Source organism: Lissotriton helveticus, chromosome 6, assembly GCF_964261635.1.
Source record: "Lissotriton helveticus chromosome 6, aLisHel1.1, whole genome shotgun sequence".
NCBI lineage: Eukaryota > Metazoa > Chordata > Amphibia > Caudata > Salamandridae > Lissotriton > Lissotriton helveticus.
This window is the reverse complement of record NC_136067.1, coordinates 185,971,662-185,984,902: the sequence shown is the minus strand read 5'-3', so window position 1 is coordinate 185,984,902 and position 13,241 is coordinate 185,971,662. Positions and strand designations below refer to the sequence as shown.

Here is a 13,241-nt window from a genome sequence, read left to right as displayed (position 1 = left end):
TTTAATATGCCAAGACTACTGAGGACTCAGGTTGGTAGCTGCATACAAAAAGATTATAAAAATCTTTTGAGGTATACACCAGGGAACGGGCATTATAACTGGCCCCCGGCCCTGGTCAGGCGCGGACGGGAGCAGATGGGGTTGCTCTTACTTGCAACCATATATATGAATATATATCCATATAGGTACATAAATTTGATTCAGCTCTGTTATGCTACTGGTCTGTTTAAGTGAAAGCCACACTCTGCTTCCATTCATGATAGCATACAGCATGGGGTATTGGTTCAGTTCACCTTTGTCATTGGTTTCTTGTTCTGTGAATTATAGGATCACATGTGTACATCTACTTGAAAAGGAGTGCACTTCAGTGTCAGGGCTGGTTCTCCAGTCATTTAGCTTTCAATTTTTTTCTTTTATGGTTCCCCTTTCTTTTCTTTGCTTCTCCTTGGTTTATTTCAATATTTCTGAAGACCATCCAACAGTTCTCCAGGCAGTGCTAATGGGTCACTTGTTTGCCGCTTATTTCATCAGCAGTGCACCGTATCCCACGTGACCACTGCCTCTGAACCAGGAGACCATTATGGAACGCTGTTGTCCATACTGTATCATTGTTTTACCATTCCAATATGGCCAATGTGTTGGCTCTAAATGTGGCAGCCATGCTAGAACTTTGAAACAAGGATAGACTGATTACAAGACTTCTACAAGACAATCACATGCCGCTATGTTTAGTTTTGATATTGCAAGCATAAGCCTGTCATGGTTACATAGCATCATGTATTCTTTTTTCTACTTGCTTTCTTTTAATTTACAGTGCATGTATTGTTGAGATTGTGTGCATTTTATTGCAGTTGTGTCAGAGATTGTATGCAAGAATGAGTCAGTGGATGGATGAATGGATGCATGAGAGCAACAGTGAGAGACAGTACATAGATGATGGCTTAATGAGTGCCTTAACCTATCAGTGTTACAAAATACACTTTCATTCATACGCAAAGGTACTTTCACAAAATTAAAAAAACAACTTAAAATCCTTTTCCTCAACCGCTCCCTCCCGAATGGATAGACCCCATCAATACTCTTTTCCCTGCTTGACATCTCTACCTGACATTGTATCTCTAAGACTTTCCTCCTCCCTGCTATTCCAATTTGCTCCTCCCTCCTTAATTGGTTTAACCCCAAGACAACGTGCTCTCTATGAGGTTACCCCAGAACTCACGGACAACCTCAATGCTGCTCAGAACACTTGGCTCTCCGAACCTATTTTGTTGAACCCTGCTTTATTGTATCAACCCCAAGACAACATGCACACTAAGAGGCTATCTCAGGACTCACGGACTACCTTAATGTTGCTCATCTCTTCCTGACATAGTAACTCTAAGACTCTCCTCCTCCCTGCTATTCCAATTGCTCCCCCTCCCTGAATTGGTTTAACCCCAAGACAACGTGCTCTCTATGAGGTTATCTCAGGACTCATGGACGACCTCAATGCTGCTCAGCACACTTGGATCTCCGAACATATTTTGTTGAACCCTGCTTTATTGTATCAACCCCAAGACAACATGCAGGTTCGAGGTTACCCCAGGACTCACGTACTAACTCAATGCTGCTCAGCACACTTGGACTTCCTAACCTATATGTCTGAATACTGTTTATTGTATGGATCTTGCTCAGCACACTGGGACTACCAAACTTATATGTCAGAATACTGTTTATTGTATGGATCTTGCTCAAAATCTGTTGTGAAGCACTCCGAAACCCTCAAGTCAGGCTAGCGCTATATAAAACTCCTTAAATAAATAAATAAGCCAGACCTATTTGCATTGCCAATGCTTGTTTCTATTGTGACTTAAGGCCTGGTTTAGAGTTTGGTCGATGGGATAATCTGGCCCAAATATGACGGATGACCCATTTGGCTTATTATAAGTGCATTATATCCTATGGCACTAGTAATAAGGCGGACGGGATGTACATCATGCTGTGATGGAATGACCCAAATATGTCAACATTTTGAATCTGGTAATAGGGAGATTTTGAAACAAAAAATAAGGGGAATGATTTTCCCCGTTGACTTACATTGAAAAAGAGGGACTTTTAGGTGAGAGACACCCATGTCCCACCATACTCATCCAGCAGAATCCCCCGGGAATGCGGCGTCCCTCAGGGATCTGCCCTTAGCCCCACCTTGTTCAACGTGTACGTCCGCCCACTGGCCCTTCTGGCCAGGGAAAGAAAGATCAAAATGATATCTTACGCGGACGACACGCAACTCATTTTTACTTTTCCCAAGGATACCTCGCCTGACCAGGTTAAACTTCAGGAAGACATCCTGGCCATCTCTAACTGGATGGCGGAGAATTATCTCCAGCTCAACTCCTCTAAAACGGAGCTACTCTGGCTGGGAGGTGACTCTCAGAAGTGGGACCATCAGTGGTGGCCCCCTTCGTTGGGCCCTCCCCTCATCCCTAAGGAGGCTGTTAAGAACTTGGGCGTCCTAATGGATAAGTCTCTGTCCTTTGAGCTCCATGCTAAGAAGGTCGCAGGCACTTGCTTTGGGCGCCTACGCTGTATTAAACCTATTCTGGGCTTTTTTGAACCACCCACCCGCCAAGTTATAGTCCAGTCCCTGGTTCTCTCCCACCTTGACTACTGCAACGGTCTCCTGCTGGGGGTCAACAAGTCAGTGGTCAAGAGACTTCCGAGAGCCCAGAACGCCGCGGCTCGGACCCTTTTTGCCCTTCCCAAACACTGCCATGTTTCTCACCTTCTTCGCCGGCTTCATTGGCTACCGGTGAAACAGAGAATTGAATTTAAGACCCTCTGCCTCACCCACAAAATTCTGCATGGCCAGGGCCCTCATATACTACAGGATCTCTGCACACCCTATGTTCCCACCCGAACCTTGCGTTCTGCTGATCTCCATCTCGCCCGGACCATCAGAGTACGCAAGAGCAGAGCGGGTGGCCGCTCTTTCAGGTCCCTCGCCCCGGCCCTCTGGAATTCTATCCTTATTGAGGCACGCGCCACTCAAAACCACTGGCACTTCCGGAAATGTATTAAAACCTGGCTGTTTGCCTCTATTCCGGGGTCCAATTAGTAGGCCACTTTCTGTGCTCTATCCCCTTTCTGTCTGGTTGTCCGCAAGCGCTGGGATGCCCCGTTGCTGGGGCAGCCATGCGCTATATAAGCCCATTTAACATAACATAACATAACAAAATAAAGCCGTTTTGGGTTTAAACATTTGGGAGTTTCCCGCCTGAATCGTGTCTGTTGGCATGTGTGATAGCCTGTCTACCAAACTCTAAATCAGGTCCTTAGATTTAAATCACAGTTGCAAACTTCCTCGCATGGCAAGCCTTGGAATCACTAGCTCTCTAAAAAAGATTCAGGGATTGTTAACTTAGTTAACACCCAAGTGAGAAACCCTGGCAGAGCTCGGAAAAAAACAGTGCTGAAACAAAGGAGTCAGAGCAGACCTCTTTAAAATTCAAAGCTGTGCATCATTAAAAAACATAGATAGCAGAATTTAACCTTATCTTTAAATCAAACAAGTGCAGCTGAAATCTGATCAGGCTAGCCTCTTATTAAATATATTGCCATAACAGCAAATAAAATACAGACCGAAATGCCCCAGAAGCATACTAAGTGTGCACAGTAGTTTTGTGTAACAATGCGCCAGCCACCTGATACTGGCAGGCTTTTTCTTTCATTTATATTACTCACACCAAGGGTGGAGCAAAGAGTAGAGCACTAGTGCCACACAAAATGGAAGAACATTTTGATTACACGTGCATAGCACCTGTGGCGGCCATCTTAGTGTGGTGTCGGAAATGATGCTGGAACGCAGTGTAAATAGTTAAACACAGAAAGAAAGCAATAACAGCAACACCTTTTTCAAAGTTCTACAATTTTTAAATACTTTAAGTACACACGTTAGCAGGAACTCCTAGCACACAACCACCCTATCTGCTGCGTTCCCTTTGACAGCACAGTGCAATCCCTTAATGCAAATTTACACTTGCAGCACCCTCAGAAAGTCCATCATCATTGTGAAATTAATTCATGGTGCAATAGTGCTCAGGATGCACATGTAATGGGAGCTTGTCTTGTGTGACACTATTATACAGTTGCTGCCCTCGTAGAATGCTGAAAATCGCAATTTGAACTATGTAGAAGTCCAAGCTTAGCAAGAGAGCTCTCAACCAGTGGCGGCTCCTCTGCAATGGCGGAAGAACATACCCCCTAGCTGGGAGCCAGGCAGTAGAGGGAAACAGGAAAAATAAAATTACAATAAACAATTTTATTATCATTTTATTTTTCTTTCTGCTAAAGACAGCCAAGTTTGGGTGGGGCAGGGCCATGATGAGAGCAGGGGGAGTGTTTTCACATTGTAAGTGTGCATGACAGTTTGGCCAGCTGTCTAAGGCTGGCCAAACCGCCATGCGCACTTTAAACCATCTCCACTTAAACTGTGTTGTACAACCAGGTGGAGTCAACGCACAGGCTCCTAGGACCTGACAGAGCGTTAAACAAGCCTGCTCAGACCAATCACAGCACTGCTCTCATGAGACCAGTGTCTTGATTAGGCATCTAGGAGCCTATGCAGTGTGCAGAGACTGGAGCAGAAGAACCCCAAGACGGCGGCCAGCAGCACAACCGTAGGTAAGTGTTTTTATATTTTTTATTATTCACCCACATGCCTCCCCACTTGCTATGCAGGGGAGCCGCTACTGCTTTCAACCTCAAGCACCTGTTTGCTGACTGGCTGCACTTGTGTAGGTTAAACAGGCGGAGCTCTTCGAACACAATGCTCATGAGTGAAGCTGAGGCACAAGAATGAACACAGATGATGAATTTGAAGTTTCTGAGTGGACACAAGAAAAGTGATGGAATGCCTCAAGTATGTTCTTCTAGCTAGGGACCATCTGCAACATCATGTATTGATCATGAAGTATTTAAATTGAGTATTAGGAAAAAAAAACTACAATTCGTGCTACGCTAGATGACCCCAAGGGGTCTGTCCAAGCAGCCACGAGCACTTTGGAGTGTGCAGCAACCACTCCTCCTCCCGGACGTTACGGTAGAAAAGCTCTGCCGAACCTTGCCGGGAAAAAAAATGATTATAACAGAAATCACTTCTGTTATTATCATTCTATTTTTTTACATTGCTCCGAAAGCAGAGGGGTGACGCTCCTCCGCCTTAGCGGACGAGCCACCACTGGTGGGCTGATCCAAGATGTGATTGCTAATGTCTTGTAGATCGCAGAGCCAAAGAAGCCAATGGCTGAAGGGGGCTGACACAAGCCTCCTTCTGTATGTAGAAGATTTTTTTATATAGAATATGTTTCTAATGAATGTCACAAGAGTCTTTACAAATCAAACCTAAAATGGCAACAAACAAGGGGGCATATTTACAAACCCCTATCACCACCACAGTGTCACTTTCACTAACGTTGTGATGGCGATAGGGACCAAACCTTATTTAGAAGGCAGCATTAAGCCACTTAACATGGCTTAACGCTGCCTTGTAAGTAAGGCACCCTTTCACAATGTATATAGCGTGAAAGGGGTGGGCAGTGGGTGTTGTGGTGGGCTTTCCACCGCAACACTTATTGATTTTGATGCTGCCATCTATTTACAAGGGTGGCGTAAATAGGAGGCAGCGCCAAAATTAAGACCAGGGAAAACCTGATCTTAAACAGGTGAAGCAAGGAGAAATGCTTTATTTCTACTTGTTTTTGATGTTTCCAGGTGTGCTGCCTTTTGCAGCACACATAGAAACAGCACATTTCCTATGATTGTTTATGTGCAGAAGGTCCCCCTTCCTGCACATAAACAATCGTTTTAAAAAATAATGTTGTTTTGCATTAAGCAGCACACATACAAGTTACAAAACTGCATTTAAAGATTGTTTATGTGCAGGAAGGTGGACTGTCCTGCACATAAAGAATCTTCCCCTCAGCACAGCCATCCTTGCACTGTGGTGCAAGGGTGCCTGCGTTGGCGCTAGGCAGCTAAAGTTAGCGCCAGCGCAGGGGAAAACTCAGGGCTGCATCATATTCTAGTAAATAGGGTGCAGCCCTGCGTTTCGAAAGTGATGAAGCAGGTCGTTAGCCTTCTTGGCTTAAGGACACGCTTTGCCACTTTATTGTAAATATGCCTCAAAATATGCACCCAAATTATCATGAACACCTATGAGAACAGGAGGAGATGTAGTGCTCACTCCTAATGCCAGGTTCATACACAATTGTGCTGCTGGGCTAATAATGTAATTAAAATCTACTCAAATGCTGTTTAGAAACACATTATTTATGATTTTCTCCTGACAGAAGACTGATATTCAAGCCTTGAAAAAGCTTTGTAAACTCTTCCTTATGAGATTTTTGAGGGTAGGTAAACTGCTTATTTTTAAAAGATTTTAAACATTTTTACCACATTATAAATGCAAATGTTGTACTTTGTCCCAAGGGTCCCACATTAGTTCTCCAAGTCACTTGTGTTGCAAGTTATGAATTATGTCGCTTCACAGGTTTTGTAATTATGAGGGTAATTAAAATACAATTATGAAGGAAAGTAAGACAGCATACAAATATCTGGATACGGTACCATGGTTGGGAGGTGTGGAAGAAGAACTTATTCACGTCTTTTATCTGTGACATTGTGGTTCTTTCTGCTATTATCGGGAACATGACTTGTACGCTCTCGGGGTTTGACATGATGCAAACATCATTGTCGTCGCTGGAACAGCTCTTCACGAAGCCAGAAAAGGTTACATCTAGGGAAAACAAAACAAGACATGAGGACAAACAGCAACCTTCCAGTGGAGCGGATCAGTGCTTGTCAAGGCTGAAAATTGCTGCCACACTTCCTGACCCATCCAGCTTCTCCATGGCGCAAATTTTGGTCACTATGATTGGGGGTTTGTGAGTGTGAGATTTCCCGATTACCACCCTGTATATAACTCAAAAAAGTGAGAGATGGGTGACTACTGGCAGGGTAGAGGATTGGGATTTTAGGGTGACACTAGAAAAGAAAAGTAAAGGAAAAGGAAAAAAAAACAAAATACCTCATTCCTGAATTGCGCAGAACATTCTTGGAATCAAAAATGCATAAAATCATATGACACAACATAGGAAAATACACTATTTTTCTAGGGACTTTAACAATTGGTATTGCCTGAGGCAGAAGGGCTATACGTTGATTAGAACATTTCCCCCACTAAGGGTGGAATGTTTTAAATTAGAAAGGGAGAAACATGAAGAGAAACAGAATGTTGGAGCTCTGAGCTTATACCAGCCATTATAAGCCCAGAGCTACTCCACTGTCTTTAATGGAGCATTCAACATTTCAATGTTTTAATATAGTCTTAGAGACCGCAGTTTTGCGCTGTTCCGGCCATTAAAGGCCCACTCCAGTGTTCAAGGCCCAAGCCAAAGGCTCTAACGCTATTAGAACATTCCACCCCTAGAGGGCAGAATGTTCTAATTTGTAAAACAAAGGCCTCACAAATCCCACGGGGATTGAAATCCTCTCGGGCTCCAAGAGGCCTTTTGTCCACAGCTGTGAACAAATATTGGAATGTTGAAGCTCAGGGCTTCTACAGGCCATTAGAAGCCTGGATCACTCTATTGTATTCAATGGAGCTCTCAACATTCCTATGTTCTAATATAGCCTTAGAGTACGATGTAGCAGGCTCTACCTGCCATTAAAGGCCCACTCCAGCGTTTAAGGCCTGTGTCGAAGGCGAGGGCCTTTAACAAGGGAGCGGGTCTTTAATGACCAGTAGAGGGGGAGGAGCCAAGCTAGCAAACAAGATGGCTGCTTAGGCTCCTGGCTCCGTAAGCCTCCTCATCCTGCTACGAAATCCTGCCAGTTCTCCTGTGCCGATGCAACGCTCTCGTGTATGTGAACTGAAATGGTACAGTGTCGTGCAACCCCGACAGTTCCATGACCTCTGAATGTGGAGAAACGTTGTCTCGAAGTTTGGGGCCCACATCGGCGCTTGAGCCGGGACCCCGAGTAGGAGTACACCCGGCTATTGGTTGAATAACATCGGACATCAAACTGGGGTGGACTCGGCCTACCGGAGCGGAAGAGTAACTTGGTCCCATCTCGCCATAAAATAACCGTACTGCTGGCGCTGTGATAGAGTAACTTAATTACACTGTGGATGCAAGCGGAGTGAAATACTGACGAAATTCGACAGCTGAATGGCTGAAACCGTCCTACGTGCGCTCTGATGGTCGTGCATATATCCTGGTCAAGGCTCCGATCTCTCCTGACATGAAGGCGGATTGAATCACGGGCTCTCGCTCCTAACCACTGGGGGAGTCTGTTTGGGGAGGTCTGTCTCTAAGAGCCCAGTGTCTGATCGGGAGCAGAGAGCGAGACATGCCGCCTGACAGGGATCATTCTGAGATTCGGACCAGCTCCTCCGAGGCGCCCGAATACGGTTGTGCTGATGACCCGGGGAGATATGTCCTCTGTACGGGGTCTCCACATCCGGACCAAAAACTAGCTTGTGTGGGGGAACGCATGGAGCGGTTCGGTGCTGAACTCACGCTCGGAGGAATAATGGTGGCTATCCGTGACCTCAACCTTTTTTTGAGCCGTAGCCTCCGAAACCTGGAAAAGAAAATGGATGCAGCTGCCTATGACTGGGGGCATATGAAGGCGGTTGCTCTTCAATCTAGCTGCACTGAGAGGGTAGCGGAGTTCATTGAGCCCTGTTTGATTGAGGTCGTGACACGAGAGCTGTACAATACTCTAGACGGTATTTATGTTATTGAACATAAATTGGATATCCCGATTGTGTCAGTGAGTGCGTCTTTGAGGTTGACGGGAGTAACACCGCACCACGTATCGAAGCCGGCGACTTCTGTGGACACTCGGGAGTGGCGCGGAAGGGCAGTCCCCTCGTCCTTTTCGGACTTGGTTCAGCTTGACTTGGAGCGACGTCGTGAGACCTTATCAGCGTGGATGGGACCTAGACTTTATGAGCTCGACTCTTTCAAATCATCTTGGGGTTCGCTCATGTTTGCATTCAAGCACATACCACCAATGCTTCGACTCTTTTAGGATGGCGGCCGTTCGGAGGAAGTACACACGTATGCCTGATCGTGCGGGTCAAGGCTGAGGACGACTTATTTTTCGGGACATTGGTCTGAGTGGTAACGCTGTGGGGTTCACTTTGAATGTTAGTACCGGGAGTCAAGGCTGGCGCGTATTGAATCCCCCGTTCTTTGCTAATAGTGTATTTACTGTTGAGTCTGGAATTCTGGGGAGGCCAAGTGTTAGCGGGCCGGGGGGAGGCCGGGAGCCTGTACGAAGGCCCTCCTCCATACATTCTGGTTAGTTTTTAGTTATTCTTTTATATCTCTTAGCTCTCTCTATATTTCAGGTTTCAGTTACTTGGGGCGACAGGCACGCTGCTGGGGGGGTTGGCCGTAGCCATCTGCAGGGGTGCAGGGAGGGGGGTTGGGGGTAGGGATTTTTCGTTTTGCCCTTTTTTTGGTTTCTATGGCCCTTTTTCTCTCGTTTGTTTCTTTCTCTTCCCTTTTCTTTTGTTTCTTCATCCCTCGGGTCAGCGTAGTGGGCCCGCTTTGGGTGTATTATCGTTGATTTTATCAATCCTTGTACTTCCTACAGTATTATCGGTATCAATGGGCAGGCGCTTAACTGGTGCGAACTGTGGCTATATGCTTGATAATCCTGAATCATCTGCACTAGCGCCATTGTTCTAATTGCGATCGTTCTGACTATGGGTGTTTTCTTATTCTGTTCGCATTTCGTGTGATTGCTTTACTGTATGGCACCTGATCCTTTCATTCTTATGTTATAAAATGGAGCCCTTTTTGAATCCTGTAATTTGGTTGGTGTACTCCCTAACAAGTGTTCACTGAATCTTTAATGCCTCCGATTCGCGGGCTGCCGAGATGTCTCATGACTGAATTGCTGTGACGCATCCTGATTAGCGGCCGGCCCTGGCGGTTGTAGGCCCATATTTGTATTCTTCTGTAGTACTAATAAAGGTTTTTCAAAAAAAAAAAAAAATTACCAGTAGAGCCCGCTACTGAGAGCTCTAAGGCTATTAGAATATTCTCCCCTAGAGGGCAGAATGATTTAATTAGTAAAAATAAAGGTCTCTCAGAGCCTGAGGGGATTTAAATCCCCATAGGCTCCGAGAGGCCTTTTTTCACAGCAACAGCTATGAAATGACAAAAACATTGGAAGGTTCCTATCTGGGCTTCTACAGGCCATTAGAAGCCCAGATCACCCCATTGTCTTCATTGGAGTGCTCAACATTCCAATGTTCTAATAGAAAATATTCATTTCCCTTGCGCAGTACTAATATTTCTTTTAAACTTATTATGAATTAAGGGCCAAATTCCACTACCTGTGCAAAACGGAGGTTTGCACAGGAATTGAAATGACCAGTTGTGTGATAATTAGAGCACCCTCTTAGTTTTCCCTTAATTGATTCCGGCAGGTCAAAACGCTGAAAATTTGTATGGAAAAAGTTCCATATGAAGAGGCAAAACATGCAGACTTTGGTGAGTAAAAAATAGTTTTTGCGTATTATGCCCTATGTCAATATTGGAAACCTCGAAAAGGAGGTACTTACCACTCCCTAATAGATACTACAACTTCGGTAAAGGTATTTACGAGGTGTGATACATACCTCACTCTTTTAACATTAATCAGGATGAAGGAGTTTGTTTTTGGGGTATAAGTGAAAATCAAAATATATGGAAATTTAACATGCTACAATCCAACCACATTTAAGCCTCACTAAAAGTTTCCACTTAACTTAAATCTATTAGAAAGATTCATGGTGTTTGTATATTTTCTCTTGTACCATACATTGTTATGCCTCTAGCCCATGAATCTGCCACTTTCAGGTGTCTAGCAGGGAGGAACGTTTTAGAGAAAGCAGTCACCTGTTAGATCATGCTGCGTTTGGAAGCCAGTGCCCTTCTCCAACATATGCTTTTCTGGCCTTAATTTGGGTGTGGTACTGAAACTGAAAATTTTCCCCCACCACCAACCCCTGCTTCCCCTGGATATGAGGGAACAACTCATGGAAATTACCTGATATAAAATACACACACACACATACATTCACACATATGTAACAGATGCATTATGCCACCCAGTTATCATGTTGCCCTTATAAACTGTCATCTACAATCTACACATAGATCACTTCTGTAGACACTGATTTATACCATTCAAAGTTTAGCCTCTAACCTGCAAACTACACAGTACCAATGGTATGTATTCAACTCACCACAGTATTACCAACTTTTCTCAAGGTCCTTATATACAATACACAGCAAAGGCAAGGCTTGGATAGATTTTAAGAAGGCAATGTATACCAGGTGGAGTGATTTGTAAATTAGCTAACACTTGTAAAGTGGAATTCCTGGTGAGAAATAGTGGTACGGGATACTGTTATTAAACTCAGTGACCATGATCACTTAACCAAACTACCAAGGATAAATGGCTGAGTTGGCCCTTCTGGGATATGAAGTTGTGAACTTGCAAGTTAAGCAGATATCTTAAAAACGTAATGCTATTGGCTAAGCTCACTAACAGGAAATCAAAACGTGCTTCAAATCCCCAATAAAACAGGTTAAAGCACCTTATTTTAGTGCTCTGCATCTCTGAGTTCTGAGGGTCCAACAAGTAATGTAAGATATATTAGTTTTTTTCCAAAAGTGTGGGAAATTTGTCAATAATAGGATAATGTCTCATCACTAGTATATTTGTGCATTCTGCAGGATGCAGTATTTGACCTTTAAACAACATTCCAACCCCTAATCATGAAAGGAGTCCAAAAATGTAAGAATAGTACATCCATCTGTGATGCAGAATGGCGTTGCCCACAGATCCTATGTTCCTACATGTCGAACTGTCTACCCTATGATCAGTGGAATCGTAGGTGGCCAACGATCCGTATCAACAATCAGAAGAGACAGGCTTCCACTCTGAACCTCTGAAACGACCAAGAGATAACTGTGCATGCTAACAGGGACTGTTTGATAGAGCTTGAAGACAAATTAACTGTGATGAACATGCCATACATCACTGTCTTTACCAGTCTGCCTATTCACTGCAAAGATAATCACCTCAACCCCTGCATTAATCAAATGCAACCACAACGTACAGTGGCTGACCAACCAACCACTAACCCAAGTCACCATGGAGACACAGGGGCCATGCTACCTACCTACCTATCTCTTGCCATCTTCAGGGATATATGAGTTTATTGCAGTTCTACAACATACACTAATGCTATTATGTATTATGTTGTATAGTTATAACAAATACTGTCTATTCAGGATCCTTGACCCTTACTTTTTCACAGAAACACAATAGTATTCACAGTGAAACCTGCCAAAAATAGAAAAAGAGAAAGAATAGTAACCAAAAATGGTTGATTAAAAAGTAGCATTTAGAGCTGTCTAGGAGGAATCAGCATGAAGCGACAAAGCATCAAGCATCAAGCAGTTCATTGAAGTTTCCTTGGCTATACTACATAGCATACACAATCTAGATAGTACTAAACCAGGTATAGGACCAGCTGATCACCTAAATAAAGAGTAGGATAAATCTAATTCTCGTAAACCAATGTATGAGTTATGGTTTGAGGTTACTGGACACTACATAAAAGTGTATAAATGAAATGGAGTAGTCAGTTTACGGATGTATGATGTTACAACGCAGGCTATTACAACGCCTGCCTTTACAACGCGGTTTTTACATCACAATCCATTACAACGCATAGTGCTTTTGGGTGTTGGATAGTGAATAGTTTAATTTACTATTCCAACTCCAGTCCCCGTGGACACTAGGGAAGGTTATTGGATAGTAAATTAACCTATTCCCTATCCTAGAGCGCCCCCCAGCGCAATGCGTTGTAATGGTTTGCGTTGTAATGACCGCGTTGTAATGGTAGTGCGTTGTAAAAGTTTCGTTGTAAAGGTTGTTTACCTCAATTTACTATTAAAATCTAACCACAATAGACCTTTCAATATGCTAGAGACTTATCATGCTATATGTCGGACGTTAAAGCAGCTGAGAACCTCACCTCAACATGGTGAGGTGCTCAGCTGCTAGTCTGCCTCTTGGCTACCTTCACTCCCCAGGAGCTGCTGTTTCACTAACATTATGCACCATCTACTGTCTTTTAAAGAGTGTTCAATGCTTCTCCAAGGATATGCAGAGGTAAAGCTTCT

General features: G+C 44.0%; 1 protein-coding gene across 1 annotated transcript in view; it reads right to left on the bottom strand.

The window, feature by feature from the left end:
• Positions 1 to 13,241, bottom strand: part of PKHD1 (PKHD1 ciliary IPT domain containing fibrocystin/polyductin) — a 1,769,028-nt gene that overhangs the window by 31,462 nt on the left and 1,724,325 nt on the right. The window contains exon 63 of the mRNA XM_078647366.1: positions 6,607 to 6,775. Coding sequence (XP_078503492.1) covers positions 6,607 to 6,775 — 169 coding nt within the window. The remainder of the gene's footprint in view (positions 1 to 6,606; positions 6,776 to 13,241) is intronic.